The 24,433-nt window shown below is 45.8% G+C and overlaps 1 protein-coding gene across 4 annotated transcripts in view; it reads right to left on the minus strand.

The window, feature by feature from the left end:
• Window positions 1-977: 977 nt before the first annotated feature.
• The window catches only part of CMTR1 (cap methyltransferase 1), a 50,173-nt gene continuing 26,717 nt past the window's right edge, over window positions 978-24,433 (minus strand). For 3 of the 4 annotated variants that reach the window (XM_047101382.1, XM_047101383.1, XM_047101381.1), the window contains 14 exons: window positions 23,603-23,699; window positions 23,147-23,279; window positions 22,256-22,435; window positions 11,055-11,111; window positions 10,236-10,293; window positions 9,666-9,734; window positions 8,902-9,033; window positions 7,816-7,938; window positions 7,069-7,160; window positions 6,171-6,239; window positions 4,936-4,983; window positions 3,980-4,092; window positions 3,251-3,359; window positions 978-2,475 (listed from right to left, as the gene is read on the minus strand). In XM_047101382.1, the coding sequence (XP_046957338.1) occupies window positions 2,343-2,475; window positions 3,251-3,359; window positions 3,980-4,092; window positions 4,936-4,983; window positions 6,171-6,239; window positions 7,069-7,160; window positions 7,816-7,938; window positions 8,902-9,033; window positions 9,666-9,734; window positions 10,236-10,293; window positions 11,055-11,111; window positions 22,256-22,435; window positions 23,147-23,279; window positions 23,603-23,699 (1,413 nt within the window). In that variant the 3' untranslated portion in view covers window positions 978-2,342. The remainder of the gene's footprint in view (window positions 2,476-3,250; window positions 3,360-3,979; window positions 4,093-4,935; window positions 4,984-6,170; window positions 6,240-7,068; window positions 7,161-7,815; window positions 7,939-8,901; window positions 9,034-9,665; window positions 9,735-10,235; window positions 10,294-11,054; window positions 11,112-22,255; window positions 22,436-23,146; window positions 23,280-23,602; window positions 23,700-24,433) is intronic. The other variant, XM_047101384.1, reaches the window with a different exon arrangement.

Below are 24,433 nucleotides of genomic sequence, written 5' to 3' on the forward strand. Positions count from 1 at the left end.
TGGAGGTACCACAGGACCACAGAGTTAACCCATCTTCAAGAGGCAAGCAGGGCTGGTGAGGCCTGGCAGAGTGAGTAGGCAGCAAGAGCCATGGTAATGACCAGACTTACAGTGACAGTGGGCAGCAAATCAGGCAGGGTTGGCTGGAGTGGGGGCAGGAGCAACAAACACGGCCACCCCCCAACTCTGCTCCCAGCACCAGGGCCAGGAGGGGCAGGAGTGGGAGGCTGAGCAAAGCCGAGCATAGTAGGGCAACCAGAAGGATCAGGGGCTTGGCCTGGAGACTACACCAGTTAGGAAAGTGGAGTTGCCCTAGGAGCTCAGGATGTGAGACATCAAGGACCCTCGGGGCCAGGGTGAAGGAAGGAGCCAAAGTACAGCAGGCTGGAGGAGGCCAGCACCAGAGCTGTGGAGCTGGTGGAGCAGCTCTAGCCCTGGGCCGAGAGGGAGGCACCATCGGCACCTGCACACCTCACCCCAAGCACAGCCCCCCCACCCCCACCGGTGCAGGCACAGAATGGAGGGGAGGCTGGCCAGGGGTCAGTGCAACCGTCTCTCCCTCCCTCTCTCCCTCCGGTCTAGTGACACTAATTGGTCTGACACCTCTGTTATTTTAGTCACACAGACTGATCCTGGATTGTCACAGTGCTACCATGGAGTGAGCCATGTGATTTATGTAAGGGGGAAGGTGCCTCCCTGCCCTGCTGGGCAGTAGGTTCTTTCATTCTCCAGTCCCTGCTTCCAACAGGAGCTGCATAATTTCCGGACTCTTCGTAGGTGGGGCCCCTCTCTAGCAGCAGGGCCCACGAGGCCCAGGAGCTTGTAGAGGCTCTGATTAAACAAACCTGCTTTTCTCCCCTCTTCTTAAGTAGAGCTTCCTCCCCTTCTCCAGCCCAAACTGTTTCATTCAAGCCAATCCCAGACCACACAGCACCAAGGACAAACAGCACTATCCCCAGCACAGAGCCACACAGGCATTAAAAATATGTTTATCTTTAATGATCCAAGATTCTGCAAGACACACTGATATACCCAGAACGGGGTGGAAACACACCTTTCTCAGCCGTGCTGCCACCAACCTGGGGGGAGGGAGGGGCTAGATGCTGGCTAGGCGACACCGCCCCCCCCCCCACCCCCAGGTAGAGTCATTTCCAACCTCACAGGGAGTCTCTGTGGCCTATCGCCATGGAAACCAGCCTAGCACTGGGATGGGGCTCTAGGGAGCCCATAAGAGCATCTCTGAGAGGTATTTCCCATTAAAAACAACCACAAGTGCCCTCCCCCACCCAAAGCTACTGCCCAGCTTCCCTTCTTCCCCCTCTGCCAAGACAGAGGAAATGGAGTGACCACAAAAGGACAAACAAAAGTGACTGTACTTCCTACTGGGGAAGAAAAAGGGGGTGAGTAGCAAGGTGGCTGTGGCAAATGGGGGGGGGGGGGTGCCATGATTGCCAGAAGGCTGGGTGTGACCCAACCCGAGGTACCTCTGTTGCCAGGGGGCCACTGCTGCTGGGGCATAGAAAAAGGTCTTTAAAGGCTGCTTCCTCTTCTAGAGCTGCCCAAGGTTCAGAACAAAAGGGAACGGGGCCCAGGAAGGCTCTACAACCCCAGGAGGCAGTCATGCCCGCTATCGAGACAGCACTGCCTGTGTCCCGATGCAGTGGCAGGGAAGTATGGCCCACGTGCCTCCCTTCCCGGCCTGCGGGACTGTCAGAGGTCCGGCTGGGACGAACTCCAGGTAAGACCAGGACAGAGGTCAGGGAGGAGATAAAATCATCTCCAACTTGGCATCAAAACAGAGCAAGTTCAAAGAAACAAAACCTTGATTTGTACAGCAGCTGCCCCTGGCCTACACCCACTCAGGGTCGGCCCAATAAAAAGCTGGGCAGAGCACGGGCATGGCCGCCCTCAGGGCAGTGCACGGAACTCAGAAAAGTGAGTCTACAGGATACAAGAGAGAATGGCAGAAACAAAGCCCTGCTGTTCTCTGACACGTCCTCCACTGGCCACACATGCCCTCGGCCCTGACCTCAAACCCGCCTGTAGGAGCAGCATCCTTCAGGCTGATTCCTGGCAGGGAAGACAATTCCCAGGCAGGTCTCTGGGGAGGGAAGTCCAAAAGGTGTCCCAGAAGGAACGTCAGAGTCCTCAGAAGGCCCCCGACTGAGTTCTTCAGGGAGAATGGAGAGGAGACCACCCACCCCTTATGGTCAGGCTGCAGTGACTGTGCTCCCCAGTCCCTTTCTGAGAAGGGGTAAAAAACCAGTACTGTAAGCCCCAGGCAGAGTGCCCTGACTCAGAGAATGACAGATCATTCAGCAGGGGTGGGCATCCCCACACCCTCAGGCGCTGTGCATCTGGATGAATGAGAGGACATCTTCCTTGGACAGCTTGTCTGGGTCCTGGGGCTTCTGGGAGTCATGAACACGGATGCCATCCCCCCACTCCCAGAAGAGCCTGCCATAGTAGCAGATGCTGGGGAGAAGGAAGAGAAAGGAGGTCAGAGGGCTGTACCCGGGTGGAGCAGGACCAAGAGATCACCACCCCAACCCTGGCAACCATGACTTAGAGGACTGATCCTTAAAGGGGTGGGTCATTTAACTCCAGTTGAGGGTCTTCCCTCTAGCAGCCAACAGGTACGCAGTAGGCCCCAGCTCCTTTCCAACAAACAGATGCTGATGCTAATTGTGTCCAACTAGATTCCTAGAATTACTGATATTCCTGGTTTATCTGTGCCGTTCTAATAAAACAGTGTAGCAACAGACACTGGTGTCAGTGGCTAATTATAGGTGCATTAGAGCTACTGGCTGCTGTCAAAACCTATAACTGTAACAGTCTGGCAAACAGACTCTGGGTGCTCATGAGAGACACCTAAGACCCTTGAATCCCAAGGGGCAGGGCTGCAGGCCCTTGGTAGGTTTGCACCACCAGGCCAGTGTCAGAAAGTCACATAAGCAGTGACTGCTCCATGGGGCAGATAGATACCCTGCCTGGATGAGGCTCTTCCCACCCAGGACCCCCAGCCATCACAGCAGGTCTTGGTGTCACTTGCTTCTATCCAGAACTGGGGGCCACGCCCTAGAGGGGGCATGGCCCCACCCTTGGGAGGAGCCCAGTCTATGCTAGGGGAGCCCCTGCTTGGGCAGCCATCTTTCTCAGGACCTGGGGTATGCCCCAAGAGGGCTGGCCGGCATCCTGGCAGGAGCACCTGGGGTTGTGGAGGGGACAGGCACAGAGGAGGGCCACTTACTGAAATGGGGCGATGGAGTCTGCAGGGAGGTCAAAGGTAGAGATTTTGGTTTTCTTATTGTAGAAGAACTTCCTCTTGAAGCTTTTGCTGAATCCCATAGTCCATGGCTCTGACAGAAGGAAGAGGGGAAAGCTCAGAAAAGGACACAAAATATTCGTGCGGGACAGGAACAGACCAACATAGGCGTGTGCCTTTCTGCACTTGTGTTCTTCCATTGCCCTCTCTCCCAAAAAGCAGGCAGAGAACAGCCTGTGAGGAGGATGCAGCCTTTATCACCAGCCCAAAGGGGCTCAAGGAGGACAACTAAGATAATTACTTCTCAACAACCCCGCCCCAGTCCTGCCAACCTGCCACCAGGCAACAACTCTGGGACCCTGGCGGAGGGAAGGCTCTTTAGCCAGAAGGCACTGAAGAAAAGGGACTGTACAGAGGATACAAATGGCCAAGACTGACTTGCTGCCGCCCCCAGAGAAGGCCCTTTACCTGCATGAGGACACTGTGTGTGCACAAACCAACTGGGCTCCTCTCTCTCAGCCCCAACCCGACCCCCAGGACCCACCAAGGAACAGAAGAGGCTCAGGAAACAGTCCCCAACCCCACACCTCAAAGAAACACCAGCCTGGCTGCCATGCACCTTAGTAGGCAGCCTTCAGCTCCGGCTCAGACAGGGTCCGGGCTAGTCACCCTGGCTGCAGGAAAGAGGACAGGCAACAATCACCCATCACCTACCATTCACCGTCCTGACGATGTAGAGGCCAGTGGGCACAAAGTGCCGGTCATCCCTCCCTGTGTAGCTGAGCTTCGGGGTGCCACTGGAGCCCTTGATGATCTTCATTTCTAACCTAATTTCCCCGAGGTGAGTAAACAGCAAGTGTGGTTTTGTGCATGAGAGCGAGCCCTCACATTATTCTCCGGCTAATATTAAAATCCCACCACCCACAGCATTTTATCTCAGTTCAACATAAGAAATGGAAACTGAGGCAGAGATGTGAGTTGCTCCAGGCTACCCATCGAGGCAGTCTGTGCAGAGCTGGATGGAGGACTCAGGCTCTAAACTCTAAGCAATGGAGTCAGGAAAGTGACAGATGTCCCTGCTCTGTTGCTGCTGTTTGGGGGATGGGTAGGGAGGGTGTTTCAAGGGTGACACAAGTAAGGTTAAGATCTGAGACCAGAGGTGCCACTGGGTCTTCGATCCCCCACCAAAGGCATCACTGTGGCCACTAAAGAGTTAACACGAGACCACAGAGACCTGGCCCAGCTCCCATGGCCGCAGCGGGCACAAACCCAGGATGAGACCCCCAGATGAGAGCACCCTGCACACCACTAATGCAAGGAAGCAGTTACGCCCCCCTGCCCCTCCAGGCTCAATCTCTCTGTCAGCACCAGGAGCTGGGATTTATAGTGTTTCAAGCAGCTTGCTGCTCTGCCCCTCGCAGGGACAATCGTAACTATTACAGCATCAATGAGCCCGTATTTCTGCCTGACACACACCACCCTGCTCCCCTCCTGACGGTGCTGAATCAGCTCTCAGCCGGGGGGCTCTTGGCTGCGGCAGGGGGGTTAAAGGCAGGCTGCCAGGGCCAACTCACCACCTCCCCCACGACACACCTCTGCAAAAAGAGAACGCTGCTGCACCCCCACCCCAACTCTCCTCTCAGATCCTGCACTAAGACTGAGTCACTCACCTGACAAAAATCTTCTCCATCTCCTCCAGCCTGTACACCTCCTTCACCCTGTGTGTAGAGGGACAGAGAGAGGACAAAGGTTTTCTGGGGTGTGGGGGGCAGATATTCTTACCCAGCAGCAGCTGGAGGCAGGAGGCTGTGCCTGTCCTTGTCTTCTGCTTCTGGCCCCAGTACCCCAACCCACCAGAATGAGGACCCCCAGCCCCGTGTGCTGCTGTCCAACACAGATGCCCTAGCTCAGAGCTACCAAACACCCCCTTGGGCCTGCCCCACAGCAACTGGGGAGCACAACTGTGGTTACTGAAGAAGGGGGAGAGAGGAAGATCTGGCAGACACCCAAGTCATCTTCACTGTCACCAGGGGCCCGAATACCAAGGTCCAGGCTCTTGTGTAGGTCACCATGGATTTTAGGGCTTCCTGTAGCAGAGTTATTTCCAAACAGTCCTAACGGGCCTTTTACCATAAGGGGCAGGGGGACCTCTACCCAGGGTGCAGGGTTCCTTCACCTCTGGGGGCCTCTGAACACATCTTTGGAACTGCTGGGTAAGGTCTCCAGGGACCCAGCAAGTAGACAACAAGCAACACAGGGAGGGTCCCTGGAAGGTGTCCCTCAGGACCTGGCAGACAGGACATTTTATAAAAAGTGTAGAGAGACACCTCGGTCTCCAATCATATAGTCTGGGTCTCCAAGCCCCAAAGGTAATAACCTCTGACCTGGGCACAGCCTGGAAAGTCTGGTCTCCCTATGTGGGCTCCCTGACTGTCCTCATCCTCCTCTCCTACCTCAGGGCCTGGAACTTTCACACCATCTAACGTGGCAACAAACACTCTCTTCTTCCTGTTCAAAAACTCCCATTCCCTTAGCACCCTTTTCTCACCTGAAAAAAAAGAAAAGGCCAGGTGGTATGCTAATGAGTGTGAATGTGCAAGGCGTGTCAGTGCCCCGAGAAGCATGTGCATCTTCAATGACACCTTCAATGACACCCTAGGAATGCATCTCCTGTGGAGGCTGGCCCACCATGACAGGCGGGATGGGGAGACACTCTGGGGCGAAGGACACACCTACCCAGCACCCCACCCCAATTCACATTCACCAAGGGTAGTCTTATCTCTAACCACAACTTTGCCTGGCCCTCTCTACTGAGCCCTCCCATCCTCCACAGGATGGGGAAGCAGGCACTGGCCAGAAAGAAGCAATGGCGAATGGGGGTTTGGGAGGGAGACCATATGCTCACCTGATGGGATTCATGTCAGGCCGACTGGGCTTGGAAACAGCTTTCACAAATTTCTCAGCAAGCTGAATTCTAGAGCACAAACAGAGTCTCTCAGAGGTGAGCCAAGGCGCCTCCACTAGCACCCCTGCCCCCAGGGCATCTGCGTGGCACCAGAGACGGAACACTTCTGAATGTGGAGCAAAGCCGCTCCAAGAGGCAGCACTCCTATGCCTGAGGAAGCCCACCCTGCCCTTCTCCACTAACATCTTTGTGGACGCCCTCCCTCTGTAGATTTGGACATCCAGTTTTGCTACATGTTGGTAGGCTTTTCTGAAGTGTGCCTTGAGTTGTGCTCAGTCCCCTCCACTAGAACTTAAAATGTCATCTGTATCGTGTATGTCGACTCACCCCAAACCACTGATGCCACAGCACACCCACTCAGAAGAACCAACTTCGGCATATCAGTATCACGGCAGTGTGAGAGGTCCCTCCTTTGTGTCCCCCACCCCCCTTCTAACAACTGATCAGTCATCCATCCACAAACAAAAGGGCCGCTGTGGGATCCAGATGAACAGACTTAAACGGGACCACCCATGCTCAAGACGTGTTCTTGAGACCCTCCCTCTCTCCATAAGCCTATCCTCTTGCTCAACCTGAATCAAAACCACTTCTGATCTGAACAGCTGTGGCCAAACGGAGTGTGCTGGTATCTGTGGCAATGGAGGCCCAAGCCTCAGCAAACTCTGCAGTGCAGATACTAATTCCTCACCCAGGCCCTGGCACCAGCCCATGGGTGGGGAAGGAAAACTAACGAAAGCCTTAGGCAAGAAGGCCTGGGTGAGGGACCAAGCCTCAGAGGCTGCTGCCGCACAGCTGACCTGGCCTACCCTGCCCTCCCTCCCCAGGACCCAGGTCAAACCGCTGGTTAAAGTGCTGCTCCCGCACGTCACTGCCATTCAGCACGAGGACATCGAGGATGTGGATGGCACTAATCTTCCGCTGGGCCTTCCCCTAGAAGAAGAAGTGCGCTGCCCACCCTGCCAAGCATCGGCCTGGGGCCCACTGCCCACCATGGCATGCTGGCCTCCGTTCTACCTATATATCACCGGGGGAAGAGAAGGACTCCAAACACAGAACTTTCTTGTGCCTCCCGCCCAGATCATTCTCAGCACCACACCAGCCCAGACTTCCGAGCAGCCAGAGATCTGTAGCTTTAGGTGATGAGCACCCCTGAACCTCAAACTCAGTGAGGCTGCCGCCATGGTGCTCCATTCAGGGCCTAGCTTCCCAATCTTGTCCACTGTTCCCATTGACTGTTCTGAAAGTCATCTGTATGGCTGTCATGGCCAAAGCTCAAGGGATCCCTGGTAAAAACAAAATCAGCAGCTAAAAAATACCCAGCAGCCCACTAGGGCCCAGGATGCCCAGAGATGACTGAGGTTCCCTCTTGCACACATGGGGACTGTGATCCTTCCTACCTAAACGTATCATTGTTTCGAGCAACTACCCAAGGAGGAGGAATCATTTCACAGCCTTCCCCCAGCTCTGGGCCCTGTCAAGCACCACAATGTGACCCAGTTAACTTGGGGGGAAAAGGGCCAGGCTCAGCCGTGCCCCAGTTCCCTAGCTGGCAGGGCCAGAACACATGAGCAGAACCACCTCTGACCTCCCCTTTCAGTTCATGGACGATCTCCACAGACAGCAGAGTATCCCGGGGTAGCTCTGTCTTCAGGTCTAGCTTGACCCAGCGGTCTGACTGGCGGCCGTCCCACGTGTAGATCTGGGACTTCTACAGGCAGAGAGAAAGGGCCTCATGAGGCAGGCATGGAGATTGAGGGGTGAGCACTCAAAAGAGCTTTCAGTTGGCAGTTATAAGCTGATGGGGCTGGGAAATGTCAGAAGAAAATGTCTAGGAGAGATTAGTGTTATACTTCAACGACAGGGATCTGGCTCAGTCCTGGTGGTAGGGAACAGGCCCAGGGCACCATTCAAAAGGCCTAAGTCCAGGGGTATCTGGGTGGCTCAGCTGGTTAAGTGTCCAACTTTGGCTCAGTCATGGTCTCTTGGTTCAAGGGTTCAAGCCCTGTGTCGGGCTCTGTGCTGACAGCTCAGAGCCTGCTTCAGATTCTGTGTCTCCTTCTCTCTCTGCCCCTCCCCTGCTCATGCTCTGTCTCTCCCTCAAAAATAAACATTAAAAAAAAAAAAAAAAAAAAAAAGGCCCAAGTCCATGATTAGTGACCCTCAAAAAAGATCAAGCTTATGGAGCACCTGGGCCTGGGTGGCTCAGTTGGCTGAGCACCTTTTTTTTTTTTTTTTTTTTTTACATTTATTTGTTTGTTTTGGGAAAGAGAGAGGCAGAGAGAGGGAATCCCAAGCAGGTTCCACGCTGTCAGCACAGAGCCCGATGGGGGTGGTGTTACAAAGAAATGGCTGCATGGATTCAAGCCACAGGAGCCTGCTGACAATCCTGTTGGCCTAGGAAGCTTAATATCACAAGAAAAGAAGCAGTGTTCCCTTTACAATGCACAGAGATGAATACGCAAATGTGAATGAATGAAAAACTGAATGGATGAATGACACTTGGCTAACTCACAGAAAGGAAGTGAAGCTTTAAGAAATACCTTCCCTGGGGTCAAAGCCCCAGCTCCCTAGTGCCGAGAGAACACACACCGAGGGTGGCAGGCAGCTGTCCAGACTCCCACAGACACAGAGCAAGGTTCCACCACCCCGACTAAGCCAGCAGCAGACTTACCCCCAGACCGATGAGGAACTTCTGCTCGCTGCCAGACACCATGCAGCGGTAGTCAAGCACTGGGCGGATCTTCTCCAGGGTTTTGGAGGTGAGCAGCGTGGGCTTATAGCTGAAGATGTCAATCTCAGTGCCCTGCAGCCCCGGGTCAGAGAAAACATGGCTGGGTTGGGGGAAGGGACAGGCGCTCAGTATGGGTGCCTGTATGAGGGATGGGGGCAGGCTGGGAGAGGCGAAGGACAGGAAGCACTTGCTCTCTGAAACATGCCCCCCTGCTCTCCCTAACCATGCACTAACTGGGATCTAATTCCATCTGCTTGGAGTGTTCCTTTAGGACCTATTAGAAGAGGCTGGGAAGGGAAAGAACACCAACTCCCTGAGTACAGATCAATTTACCAGAGCTATAAGGAAATGCCGCCAGAATATAAAAGCCACCCCTTCAATAAAACTGAAGGCGAGGACTCATCAGTAGTTGGTCTGAGAGCAGTTAAGTGACCGCTCCACCCCATTCAGAAATATGTACACATGCTACTCTTCTGAGGTCATCTGGAACCTCATTCTCCAGTCCGTGACCCCACAAAACCAGCACAACGGCCCCATAATCTGGGCTAGATTTAAATGAAGCCCAGCCCCTCAGAATCCAGGAGGTGCCTACACAAGCCCTCTGGAGGCCAGGCATCTGGAGGGAGGATGGCACGGGTCTGATACCTTCCACATCTAAAGTTAGGCCTCTCTGACTTTTTATTTTCAACAGATACCAAACTCACCTGGATTAGCTCAAAGAACTTAGATTTGGGGTCTGAGGAAGAAGGAGCAACTCGAGCCTGGTCTGGGATCTGAAAGGAGCCGGCAAAGAGCTTTGATTTGCAAATGTACTTTCAATGAAAGCTGTGTGTATGCACATGCAGGCGAGGGGATAGGTCCAGACAGGGGAAGAGGCAATGGCCCCCAACAAAGGGGGCTAGAAAGCAGGAGATGGGAGTGGGTAATCCAGTCACTGCCTCACTTCAAGCCCTGTGGTTGCACACCACAAAGGCCCCTTCCCTCTGTCTGGGACTCACTGTGGGCAGAGAGTTGCTGTATAGGGCCCTGGCAACAAAATGAGGCCTGGTCACCCACCACCCTTGTCCTTTTTGACCCAACTGCAGGACCACAATGTCAGTGAAAGGGCCAAAAAGGTAACTCCTGACAATGCTAAGACGTCTAACTCTGGAACCCTGTGAGGGTAGGGAGACGTTTACATGTAAGGAGAAACCCTAAGTAGACAGGGCTGGTCAATCCATTCTTCTCTACAGCTTCCCTGCTCTGGAGTAATAATGGGCTAGGGAGATGCTCACCCCCCAAAGTCGAAGGCACTCTTTCCGGATCTCTGCCTGCCGAGGCTCACTCAGGGTTCTGGGAAAATAAAACCAACAAGTGATTAAAACCTCCAAGAGGTACAAGGAGTGTGCATCCCATGCACCCCTCAGAACTCCCAAGAGAGGAAGCCCAGATGAATAAACGTGTGTGCACAGAGAGGCCATGCTGCCATTAGCCCAGGATGCTTACAACACTCACATGGCTCTGCCCCTTAAAGAAGGGGGATCAGATGTAGACAAAATGGATGACCTCCCCTTCTCACCACAAAGGGAAGGAAGACTACCCTCCCGATCACCCTGAATGCCAGAGTTCCCCACACACTCTCCTCTCTGAGCATGTTCTGGCTTTTCCTCTGCTGATACACATTAAGTCCATCCCAATGGATGCCACTATGCTCCAGAAAGCTTTATCAGCTTATGCTGACCCCCTACCAGAAGAATGGTTTTCTTAGACCAGTCCTATCTCCCCTCTCTTGATCACTCTTTATTCTGTGTCCCCTCAACATTATGCATTCTACTCATACTATGCCACTCTACACCCTCTGATGCACCCTCTACATTCCTCCTGTATCCTTTTCCTGGGGTACTCTTATCTGCCTAAACACAAAGTCTTTGAGGCAAGGTTCATGCCATCTACTTCTCTGGTATGCTTCACAGACCACAGCAGAGTAAAAGATTAAAAAAAAAATAGACGTTTTTAAATGTTTGTTGAAATGAAATAAAGAGCTCAGAGGAAGGAGCAAAATGAAAAGATCTTTCCTTGAAATAAAAGAATTCTGGGGAGTGGGCAACACTCACGTGTCTTGAACAAAGGCATGGATTTTGGCCAGAGCTTTGATCTGCAGACTACAGTGGCTAGAGAGAGGGGGGGAAAAAAAAGATTTAATTTCAGAAGGATTACCAAAAAAAGGCAAAAGATATCAAAAAAGAGAAGCTCAGCCAGAGCAGTGGCCATCTACATCTGGGGGAGAGGGGCTGGAGAACTGAAAGAGAACCCCCTTGACTACACCCCAAGATACAGTTACATGGGGCCTGCTAAAGGCTTACAATAAAGCAGAACTGAGTCAAACCCGCTAGACACCCAGCTCCCAAGTCCTGCTAAAAGGAAAGTTCTGATCCCATCCTTAAAAACTTGAAAGCAGTAGTGAATTAATTCTAAATAAAGCAACGACAAAGCCCAGACCCAGTTCAGCTGCAGACTGAACTGACTCAACCCACCTACACTAGCAGCTGCCCTTGCTACTTTAATCCCCACTATCCTTTTATACAATGTCTGGCGTTAAATTAAAGAGTGTGTGACATGTGATAAAGCAAGAAAATGTGACCAGCTAACAAGAGGGGAAACAATCCAATAGCAGAAGATCCAGAAATGGTCCAGATGTTCATATTATCAGACATGGCCCTTAAAATAACTGAAAAACATATTAAAGGATCTAGTAGAAAAGATGTACAACATTCATGGAAAGATAGAGAATTTCAGCAGAGGTACAGAAACCATATTTCTAAAAAACCAAGATTCTAGGATTGAAAACTATGATATTAGAGATGAAGAATGATTTTGATGGGCTTATCACCAGACTGAAAACAGCAGAGGAAAGAATCAGTGAACTTGGGGATAATGAGGTCAACAGAAACTCAAACCAAAACATAAAGAGAGAAAAAAGTGAAAAAAAAAAATACCAGTATTAGAATTCTACAGGACAATAGCAAACAGTTAAACATAAATAAGTAGAGTCTCAGAAGCAGAAAAAAGAATAAGACAAAAATACTAACAAGATAATAGCCAAGAATTTTCCCAAACTGGTAAATGAAATCAATCCACAGATCCAAGGTCAGAGAACCCCAGGCAGAATCAGTACAAAGAAAACCATATATAAACACACTGTGGTCAACATGTTGAAAACAAAGATAAAGGGAAAATCTTAAAAGCACTCAGAGGAAAAAGGACACATGATATGCATGAAAACAGTAATAGTAATGACTGACTTCTCTCATCAGAAACAAGGAAGGCAGAAAACAATGGAACATTATCTTTAAAGTGCTGAAAGAGAAACACGACCAACCTCAAATTCTATATCCAATAAAAGTATCCTTCAAAGAGGAGAGGGAAATAAATACATTTTCAAAAGACAAATTACTCCAGCATACTTGCACAATAAAAATAGGCTAAAAGAATTTTTTTTTTAATTTTTTTTTTTTTCAACGTTTATTTATTTTTGGGACAGAGAGAGACAGAGCATGAACGGGGGAGGGGCAGAGAGAGAGGGAGACACAGAATCAGAAACAGGCTCCAGGCTCCGAGCCATCAGCCCAGAGCCTGACGCGGGGCTCGAACTCACGGACCGCGAGATCGTGACCTGGCTGAAGTCGGACGCTTAACCGACTGCGCCACCCAGGCGCCCCTAAAAGAAATTCTTTAGGCCAAAGGGAAAGGATTCCAAACAGAAACCCAGTTCTGCAAGAACTAGAAATGAAGAACACCAAAATGTGTAAATAGGTCAGTAGATACAAAGGACCTTTTTAAAAAATGTAAATGTACATATGCAGGCATACCTCGTTTTATTGCACTTCACATTACTGCACCTGACAGATAAAGCATTTTTTACAAATTGCAGGTGGCAACCCTGTGTTGAGCAAGTCTACTGGTGCCATTTTCCCAACAGCGTTTGCTCACTGCATGTCTCTGTGTCATATTTTGGTAATTCTCATAATATTTCAAACTTTTACATTATTGTTATATTTGTTATGGTAATCTGTGATCAGTGAACTTTGGAGCCTGAAGATGTGGCTGAATTGCTATATTGCTATAAAACTTTATCAGATGAGGAGGTGCTTCTTATGAATGAGCAAAGAAAGTAGTTTCTTGAGATGGAATCTACTCGTGGCGAAGATGCTGTGCAGACTGTTGAAATGACAACAAAGGATTGAGAGTATTACATAAACTTAGCTGATAAAGCAGTGTCAGGGTTTGAGAGGATGGACTCCAATTTTGAAAGAAGTTCTGTCAGTAAGATGTTATCAAACATCACATGCTACAGAGAACCCATTTATAAAAGGAAGAGTCAATCAATGTGGCAAATGTCATTGTCTTATTTTAAGAAACTGCCACAACCATCCCAACTTTCAATAATCACCACCCTGATCAGTCAGCAGCCATCAGCACTGAGGCAAAACCCTGCACCAGCAAAAAGATTATGACTCACTAAAAGCCCCGACAATGGTTAACATTTTTTTTTAGCAATAAAGCATTTTTTAAATTAAGATTTGTACATTGTTTTTTGTACACAGTGTTACTGCACACTTAGTAAACTATAGTATAAACACAACTTTATATGCACTAAGAAACAAAAATTAATTTGACTTGCCATATTGCAATATTCACCTTACTGCAGTGATCTAGAACCAAACCTGCAGTATCTCTGAGGTATGCCTGTACAGGCAGATATACCTTAAATCTCTTTAAAAGATGATATAGACTTTATGGTTTAAAATAAAAATAATAGCAAGCTAAAGTAGGGTTTATATAAAACAAGAACACAAAGGCAGAACTGTAAATGCATATATACTGTGGTAATAAGGTTCTTACATTGTTCATAAAGCAGGATACTCTTTGAAAGTAAACCATGATAAATTAAAGATGAATACTGTTATCTTTAAAAGAGCTAAAATAACTCTCAACAATAGCCAAATTCTGGAAAAAGCCTAAATGTCCATCAACTGACGAATGGATAAAGAAATTGTGGTTTATATACACAATGGAGTACTACGTGGCAATGAGAAAGAATGAAATATGGCCCTTTGTAGCAACGTGGATGGAACTGGAGAGTGTGATGCTAAGTGAAATAAGCCATACAGAGAAAGACAGATACCATATGGTTTCACTCTTATGTGGATCCTGAGAAGCTTAACAGAAACCCATGGGGGAGGGGAAGGAAAAAAAAAAAAAAAAAGAGGTTAGAGTGGGAGAGAGCCAAAGCATAAGAGACTCTTAAACACTGAGAACAAACTGAGGGTTGATGGGGTATTGGAGGGAGGGGAGGGTGGGTGATGGGCACTGAAGAGGGCATCTTTTGGGATGAGCACTGGGTGTTGTATGGAAACCAATTTGACAATAAATTTCATATATTAAATAAATAAATAATAAATAAATAAATAAATAAATAAATGAGCTAAAATATAAAACAAAAAGACATAAAAAAGAAAAAATCCAAGGAGATATAAACGAATATTAAAAAATACCAACCAGCCCCCCCAAAAAAGGAAGGAACTGAGAAACAAAAAGAAAACAGGATAAAGAGATACTAAACAACCAAGATAAGAGGATTTAAAAAAAAATTTTTTTTAATGTTTATTTTTGAGAGAGACAGAGTACGAGCAGGGGAAGGGCAGAGAGAGAGAGGGAGACACAGAATCCAAAGCAGGCTCCAGGCTCTGAGCTGTCAGCACAGAGCCTGACACGGGGCTCAAACCCACGAACTGTGAGATCATGACCTGAGCCGAAGTCGGACACTAAATCAACTGAGCCAGCCAGGTGCTCCAAGATAGAGGATTTAAACCCAAACATATCAATAATTACATTCCATGTAACTATACTAAACACTCTAATTATAAGGCAGAGACTGTCACACTGCATAAGAAAGTAAGACCCAAGCATATGTTATTTATAAAGACAAACACAGGTTGAAAATAAAAGGACTTAAAAAGATAAACCAAGCAGGGGTATCTGTGGCTCAGTCAGTTAAGCATCTGACTTTAGCTCAGGTCATGATCTCATGGTTCCTGAGTTCGAGTCCCACATGGGGTGAGCTAGAGACCTGCTTCGGGTGAGCTCCAGCCACACTTTGGATGAGCTCGAGCCCCACTTCGGCCTCTGTGCTAATACAGGATTCTCTTTCTCTTCTCTTTCTCCCTCTCTCTCTGCCCCTCGCTCACTCACACTCTCTCAAAAATAAATAAATGAATTGAAGAAAAAAAGACAAATCAATACTAAGCAAAAGAAAGTTGATGTGACTATATTAATACCAGATGAGGTAGACTTCAAGACAAAGAGTATTACTAGAGATAAAGAAGGATATTTCATAATGACAAAGGTCAATTCATTAAGAATAACAGAATACAGATTTAGAGACTAATAACCCTTATGAACACAGACTCAACTCAATAAAATATTAGTAAATCAAATACAGAATATATAAGAATGATATTCATAACCAAAGCATATTAAAAAATGCAAGACTGGTTTGCCATCTGAAAGTCATTCAATGTAATTCACTGTATTAATGGAATAAAGAATAATACCATAATAATTTCTATAGATACAAAAAGGATCTGACAGAACTAAACATCCATTCAAAATAAAAACGCTCAACAATCTCAAAATAGAAGAAAACTCAATCTGATAAAGGACGTCTACAAAAACCTATTGCCAACACCACATTTAATGAAAGATTAAACACTTTATGCTTAAAATTAAGAGTAAGGCAAGGCTGTCTGCTTTTATCACTTCAATTCAACATCAAATTGAAGGAATTAGTCATTTCAATAAGGCAAGAAAAAAACCAGAACTACCATATGATCCAGCAATTACACTTCTGGGTATTTATCCAAAAGAACTGAAATCAGGATCTTGCAAAAATATTAGCACCCCCATGTTCACTGAAGCACTATTCACAGTAACCAAGATGTAGAAACAACCTAAATGTCCACTGACAGATGAACAGATAAAGAAAATGTGGTAATATATATACAATGGAATATCTTTTTAAATTTTTTTAAGTAAACTGCACACCACATGTAGGACTTGAACTCACAACCCCAAGATCAAGAGCCACACGCTCTACCCACCGAGTCAGCCAGGCACCCCTTTACATACAACAGAGTATTTAGACAAGAAAGACAGAAAGAAAGACAGAAAGAAAAGAAAGAAAGAAAGTAAGTAAGTTAGTTCTAGGCATCCAAACTGGAAAAAAAAAAAAAAAGTAAAATTATCTCAGTTCACAGACAGCGTAATCTTTCATGCGAAAAAACCCTAAAGATTCCACCAAAAACTATTACAACTAATAATCAAATCTGGCCAATTTGCAGGATACAAAATCAACACACAAAAACCAGTCATTTCTACACAATAATGAATAATCTGAAAGGATGAAGAAAATAACTCCATTTACAATAGCATCAGAAAGAATAAAATACTCAGAAGTAAACTAAAGAAGTGTAAGACTTGTACACTAAAAGCTACAAATCACTGCTGACAAAAATGGAAAAAGACATAAATGGAAAGACATCCTGTGATCATGGATTGGAAGACTCAATATTGTTAACAAGACAATATTATCTAAAGCAATCTACAGATTCAGTGTAATCCCTTTCAAAATCCCAAAGGCAATTTTTGCGAAAATGGAAAAACCCATCCTAAAATTCATATGGAATCTCAAGGGGCCCCATAGCCAGAACAATCTTGAAAGAGAAAAACAAACTGAAGGTCTCATATTTCCTAGTTTCAAAACTTACTACAAAGCTAGAATAATCACAACTGTGGTTCTGGCATAAAGATAGGCATACAGAACCAAAGGTACAGAATAGACAGCCCAGAAGTAAACCTCTGCATATATGATCAAATGATTTTCAACAAGGGTACCAAAACCATTTCATGAGGAAAGAATAGTCTTTTCAACAAATGGTGCTGGGAAAACTGGTTGTCTACATGCAAATGTATGAAGTTGGACCCTTACTTTATAACATCTACAAAAATTAACTCAAAATGGATCAAAGACCTAAAGATAAGAGCTAAAAGTATAAAACACTTCGAAAAAAGCACAGTGAAAAGTTTCATGATGCTGGATTCAGCAATGATTTCCTGAATATTACACCAAAAGCATAAACAATCAAAGAAAAAAAAGAAATTGAACCACATCAAATTAAAATCTGTGCATTGAAGGACACAATCAATGCAGGAAAAAAAACACATAATGAGAGAAAATATTTTCAAATCATATATCTGATGAGGGATTAATATCCAGAATATTAATAAAGAATCCTACCATTTGACAATGAAAAACACCAATTTAAAAATAGGCAAAGGACTAGAATAGGCATTTCTCCAAAGATACACAAACAGCCCGATACGAAAATATACTCAATATCAAAAGTCAAAACTACAATGAGACACCACCGCACACCCATTAGGAGGGCTATTATCCAAAAAAACAAAAACAGAAACAAAAACAGAGAGACAACAATGGGTGTTGGTGAGAATGTGGAGAAACTGGAACCCTTGAGCATGACTGTTGGTAACGTGAAGTAGGTCAAGTGTTGTAAAAAATAGTATGGCAGTTGTAGCTGCACCATTTTAAGCACAATTACCATAGGATCCAACAACTCCACTTCTAAGTGTATACATGAAAGAACTGAAAGCAGGGGCTCAGTTACTTGCACACCAATATTCAAAGCAGTATTATTCACAGGAGCTAAAATGTGGGGACAATCCAAATATCCAACAACAGATGAATGGGTAAACAAAATGTGGTGTGTGTGTGTGTGTGTGTATATATGTGTGTGTGTGTATATATATATATATATATGTATATATATATATGGAATATTATTTAGCCCTACAAGGAATGGAATTCTGACACATGCTACAACATGATATAAACCTTAAAAACATTATGCAAAGTGAAATAAGCCAGACACAAAAGAACAAATATCGTTATGATTTCACTTATATGAGGTACCTAGAACAGGCAAATTCATCGAGCTTCAAGGTGGGAGAAATGGGGAGTTATTGTTTAATGGGTACAGAATTTCTGTTTTGGATGATTAAAACATTCTGGAAATATACAGTGATGATGGTTGCACAACAATGTGAATGTATTTAATGCCAGTGAATTATACATTTTTTTTTTAACATTTATTCATTTTTGAGAGACACAGAGACAGGGAGTGAGCATGGGAGGGGCAGAGAGAGGGAGACAAAATCTGAAACAGGCTCCAGGCTCCGAGCTGTCAGCACAGAGCCCGACGTGGGGCTCAAACCCACAAACTGTGAGATCATGACCTGAGCTGAAGTCAGACACTTAACCGACTGAGCCACCCAGGTGCCCCAGAATTACACATTTTAAAAATAGAGGCACCTGGGTGGCTCAGTTAGTTAAACCTCCAACTTCAGCTCACGTCATAATCTCATGGTTTGTGGGTCAAGCCCCACCCCACGGTCGGCTCTGTGCTGACAGCTCAGGGCCTAGAGCCTGCTTCGGAGAGAGAGAGAGAGAGAGAGAGAGAGAGAGAGAGAGAGAGAGAGTGTGTGTGTGTGTGTGTGTCTCTCTCTCTCTCTCTCTGCCCTCCCCTGTTTGCACTCTCTCTCAAAAATAAACAAATAAAAAGGGTCAAAGTAGGGGGCACCTGGGTGAGTTTGAGCCCTGCAACGGGCTTTGTGCTGTCAGCAGGCTCTGTACAGAGCCTGCTTGGGATTCTCTCTCCCTCTCTCTCTCTCTCTCTCTGGCACTCCCCTACTTATATTCTCTCTCAAAATACATAAACTTAAAAAAACCTTTTTTTAACTTCTGTTTATCAAAATATACCATTAAGAAAATGAATAGGCATGTCACACATTAGGACAAAATATTCACAACACACATATTTGAAATCAGACTTGTATTCAAAATATAGAAAATAGAAAATATATTACAATTTAATAAAAAGAGGGGCACCTGGGTGACTCAGTCAGTTGAGCGTCTGACTCTTGATTTTGCTCAGGTCATGATCCTAGGGTTATGGGATTGAGTCCTATGTCAGCCTCCATGCTGAGCATGGAGCCTGCTTGGGATTCTCTCTCTTTCCCCAGCTTGTGCTCTCACAAAAAAAAAAAAAAAAAAAAAAAAAACAAAAACAAAAACAAAAACAACTTTTTAAAAAAAGTTTATTTATTTACTTTGAGAAAGTGAGGAAAGGGATAAGAAAGAGGGAGGGGCGCCTGGGTGGCGCAGTCGGTTAAACATCCGACTTCAGCCAGGTCACGATCTCGCGGTCCGTGAGTTCGAGCCCCGCATCAGGCTCTGGGCTGATGGCTCAGAGCCTGGAGCCTGTTTCTGATTCTGTGTCTCCCTCTCTCTCTGCCCCTCCCCCGTTCATGCTCTGTCTCTCTCTGTCCCAAAAATAAATAAACGTTGAAAAAAAAAAAATTTTTTTAAAAAAAGAAAGAGGGAGAGAGAGAATCCCAAGCAGGCTCCGCACTGAGAGTGTGTCTTGATCCCACAAACCATGAGATCATGAGTCACATGTTCAACAGCGAATAAACACATGAAAAGAGGTTCAACGTCATTAGTCACCACAGAAATACAAATCCAAACCACAATGAGATATCACTTCACAGAATTATTATCAAGAATAAAAAATAAAACGTTAAAAAAAAAAAAAGAAACTGAAAACCAACCCCCCTCCCCCAAAAAAGACAAGAAATAACAAGTGCTAGAGAGGATGTGGAGTAGAGAACCCTTGTGCAGTGATGGTAGGAATGTTAATTGGTACAGCCACTATGGAACACAGTATAGCATTTTCTCAGAAAATTAAAGATATAAAACTACCACGGTCCAGCAATTCTTCCAGGTATTTATCAAAAGAAAACAAAAACACTAATTTGAAAAGACATATGTCCCCCTAGATTCATCACACCATTATTTATAATAGCCAAAATGTGGAAGCAATCTGAATGTTCAACAGATGAATGGACAAATAAAATGTATATATACAATGGAATATTACTTGGCCACAAAAAAGAATGAAATCTTATTATTTCCAACAATACGGATGGATCTAGAGGATATTATGCTATGTGAAATAAGTCAAAATAAGAAAGAAAAAGACAAAAACACTTAATATGTAGAATCTAAAACACAAAACAAATTAACAAATAAAACAAAACAGAAACAGACTTACAGAGAACCAACTGATGGTTGCCAGGAGGGAAAGAGTGGAGGGGGAATGGACAAAATAGGTGAAGGAGATTAAGTGGTGCAAGTGGTACAATCCTCCAGTTAAATAAATGAGAGACGGGAATGTAACATATAGCACAGGGAATACAGTTAACAATATCGTAACAACTTTATATGGTAACAGATGGTAACTAGACTTATTGTAGTTACCATTTCATATATGTATATAAATGCTGAATCACTATGTTGTACACCTGAAACTAACACAGGTACTTAATTAACTATACACACACACACACACACACATAAACAAAAATAGAACCCCCCACCAGAATAGCTAAAATGAAAAAGACTAACAATACCAAATGTTGGCAAAGATGTAGAACAATCAGAATTCTCACACTCTGCTACAGGGAGTATAAACTCATATAAGCACTTGAGAAAACTGTATGGCATTATTAAAAAGTACTCATCTAACCTATGACCTACAATTTCCACTCTTGGGTATTTATCTAAGAAAGGTGAAAACATTTGTCCACCAAAATCGCTGTACAAGAATGTTTTAGCAGCTTTATTCAGAATAGCCCCAAACTGGAAATAAAGTGTCCATTAACAGAAGAATAAATTTGGTATGCCCATACAATGGAATACTATTCAGCAATAAAGAGGAACAAACTAACACCACATGAGAGAATCTCAAAAATGTTATGGTAAGGAAAAAAGACAAATAAAACAAAAAACAGACACATAAGTGTGTATGTATATATGATTCCACTTACACTAAGTTCTAGAACGGGCAAAATCAGCCTAAGATAAAAATCAGAAGAGTGGTTACTTCCAGGTTGACTAGGTAGGGGCACAAAGAAATTTCCTGAGGTTAATTTTTTTTTTTAATCTTAATAGGAATGTAGGCTATATGAAGATATGCATTTGTCAAAAATACACATAAGATCTGCATTTCAATTATGGAATTATCCATCAATCTTTAAAAAAAAAAAAAGCAAACTGATTCATTGTAGGACTGCTTAAACACTGCACCATTGGGAGCACTGCAGAGTCCAGTTCCGCCATGCGTCCACACACATTCATAGCAGATGGGAGCACGGTTCAGCAAACAGAAATGTTACAAAGCCCTGGCGTTGCTGACTCTAGACCAGTTCCCGGACCTGTTTCCTCATGTATAACATGCCGAAGCTTAGTATCTTCTCCACCGTGGTGCCTAGCATTACCATCAAGATGAAAGCACTGATGTGGCAGTACTGTGAAAAGTTAAAACACTGCAGGATGGTGGGCAAATGGGTAAAGACTTTCTATCCTTCTGTGATTCTCCAGGGCCACCTATACCTACAAACTTCCATGGGAGACAGGATTATACCCTTAGAAATGACACCAACACCTGTTTGGCCCTGTGAGAAAGCACTTCTACTGATTCACTGTTACTATACAACTCTCCAACTTACCTCAAAAAATTTTTCTCCAAGTTTTCCCTTAGAAAACTGAGTCAACTGTCAACTTTAAATTATTACCAATAACAAGAAGGGGGCAGAAATCAAAAAAAGGCTTAAAACAAACAAACAACAACAAAAAAAAAAAAACCAGCATTCAGATCATGCATCTAAAGAATTCATGAACTGGCAAAAAAGTTTTATTACCAGAAATTTCCAAAGCATGTTGCATATTTGCTTTCTAGCCATCTCCTGTTTCCAAACAGGGAGTTTCACAAGGCAACAACCATGATGGCTTTTCACAAACAGAAGCAAATAGAGTTACTCCTGCCTCCAGGGACCGGGCACAGTTGCGCCCTATCAGGTTCCACTATCATATTCAGGCTCCCATGGGCAGGGCAACACCAACCAGGTTCCCACTGGCCACCCTAGGGACAGGGCATGGGAGTAGGAGAAGGGTCCCCAAGGTCCCCCGCGTCCCAGAGAGCCCTGGAACAAGCACACCAATCCTAGTTACCAATGTTTGGGAATCGACAAAGTGATACTAAGAGCCATTCAGTCCTCCAATCTCTGGTCTTCCTTGATAACTACAGTGGTATCAGCAAAAAACACTGGGTTTGCTTACCTCTCATTGGACCGTATCATGTAGTCAGTAAATTCATGGTCTCCCTTGATTACCTCCAAGGGGACCACAAGGTTGACATCAGAATCAGTGTTCCGCAGCTGGTTGAGTTTAATATTGACTGAGAAGAGGTAATCGCGCACGTCATCTATGCCCACCTTCAGGCCCTTGCACACCACATACCTGGCAGAAGATACCCTGTCACTCCACTGAGCAAGGGCTTCTCCCCCACATTCCTCCTCCCCAAACTCCTTGCTGAGTGATAAAGCTAAAGAATCTTAAGTCTGTGCACAAAGAACAGTACCAATTCTGTGCTGCAGAAGTTCAATTTGATTCCTTCCTTTTTATGTTGGGCTATATTTCTACTCTCTGTGGCAGTGGTTCCCAACTGCCTGGTGTCAGGCTGGCTGTATCACTGTCACTAGGGAGTCTGTTAAATTACAGACCTTGTCAATCAGACTCCCCAGGAACAGGGCCCAGAAATCTGTGTTTTTAACAAGCCACCTAGCAATTCAGACTGGCCACATCTTCTCTCACGTCATGCATGAGCACTGTGTCCCAACTAGGATGCCAATAGTGCCTCTGGTTGGTGGCCCTCCTGCCCTGGCCCAGCCCATAGGTGCCCTTTTCACTTTCTGTTTCCCGGAGCAAGCCAAGGATCCCCGACCTAAGTGTGAGGAATAAGGCTTGTGGAGAAGGAGGCAGAAGTTGCACTGACACACCACAGAACCAGTAAGATCCAAATCTTGACTCCTCTTGGCTCTAATCACTTCCTTAAAATCAGGGTTTTAATGTAGCTTGAGTACAAGCTTGAGTAGTTACGCCAGAGAGCTGCACTTTTCTGTTCTAACATTTAGTCAACTAGTCTGATTAGAATGGAGAGGAAGGCTTTACCTCTCGGAGTTGGCAGGACGGCTGGTAATCGGCTTAAAGAGACACACTCGTTCAAAGCAGCAGTACAGCAGGTAGATGAGCCCCACGCTGAACGGTGTGAACAGGTCAAAGGTTTTACAGATGAAGTGGCCTCCTAGATTAGAGTGAAGACACCAACAGCCGTCAGTGGGCTCTTACCCAGTGGTAAGGTAGTCTGAAGGAGTAAATGTGACAAAGCCAGGGACCCAGCGCTCGGGTCCATTAAAAGAGGCAATTTAAGGGGTAGTCTCAGTTTTAGAGGGGACTCTGGGGGATTCTATTGCACTAACTTCCCTAAATTCCTCATTTAGCCAACTGACACCTGATTTAAGCAGGTTTTTTTTTTTTTTTTTCTTACTCTGAAACCCCATACATGCTCGTGTCCAAACAGGGCCTCTAGCGGACCTCAGGCTGGGGAGACACCTGAGGAAGCGTTACCTGTTCGGACAACAGACAGCGCCATGAGGAACTGACAGAGCAGCAGCTGCTTGCTGAGGATCTCTTGCAGGTTCTCCTGTCCCTCCACTGAGAAACCCTGAAATGAGAGTATAAGAATCGGGAGTAGGAAAGAGTAGTGATGAGGACCTCGCTCATCCCTACTACATCTTCATTAAGATTTCCTGAAGCGTTTCCATTGATTTCCACCATCAGACTGATAAAAAATACAGCTCAGCGTTTAAATTATTTTGCACAGTCATATGGCTCCTCGCAGACGGAGCCAGTACCAGGACCCAGGCCTGACTCCTAGCACAGGGCCACTCTTCTGCTCCATCACTCCCAGGAGATACAACCAAGACTACTTTTCCAAGGAGATGGTCCAGAAAATTTTAAAACCCATTTGGGAACCCAGGGGAAGAGTAAGGCAGGGCAGAGGCAAAATACTGGCTGGTCACAGGCCAACTACAAGATAGGAAACAGAATGCCCTGGTCAGTCCAAGACCCTGAGAGTGGTGTGAATACTCTGCCTGGGCTTAGCCACTGTTCAGGCCCCAGGATGGTGATAGGTGAAAAGTTAACACAACTGACAGTCACAGTAATCTCGTTCTCTGCTAACCAAAACCCCCTTCCTGTCTCAAGACCTTGGAGCCTCTCCCTCTAGCTGGCAGGGTCTCTGGCCAGGGTGTTTGTTCAAAGAATGTGCCTTGCCACCCCTGGAGTGGTCTCCCTCTCTGTGAGATACCAGCAGGGAGCAGAGAGCCAAGCTCACACAGAAGTAAAGGAGGCTAGGAGTTGGAGGAGGGGGGAGAGGAGAGTTGTTTAATGACTACA

This window comes from Lynx rufus, unplaced genomic scaffold, assembly GCF_022079265.1.
Source record: "Lynx rufus isolate CCGP_SWC_20201006 ecotype Redwood Valley unplaced genomic scaffold, mLynRuf1.p SCAF_6, whole genome shotgun sequence".
Lineage (NCBI taxonomy): Eukaryota > Metazoa > Chordata > Mammalia > Carnivora > Felidae > Lynx > Lynx rufus.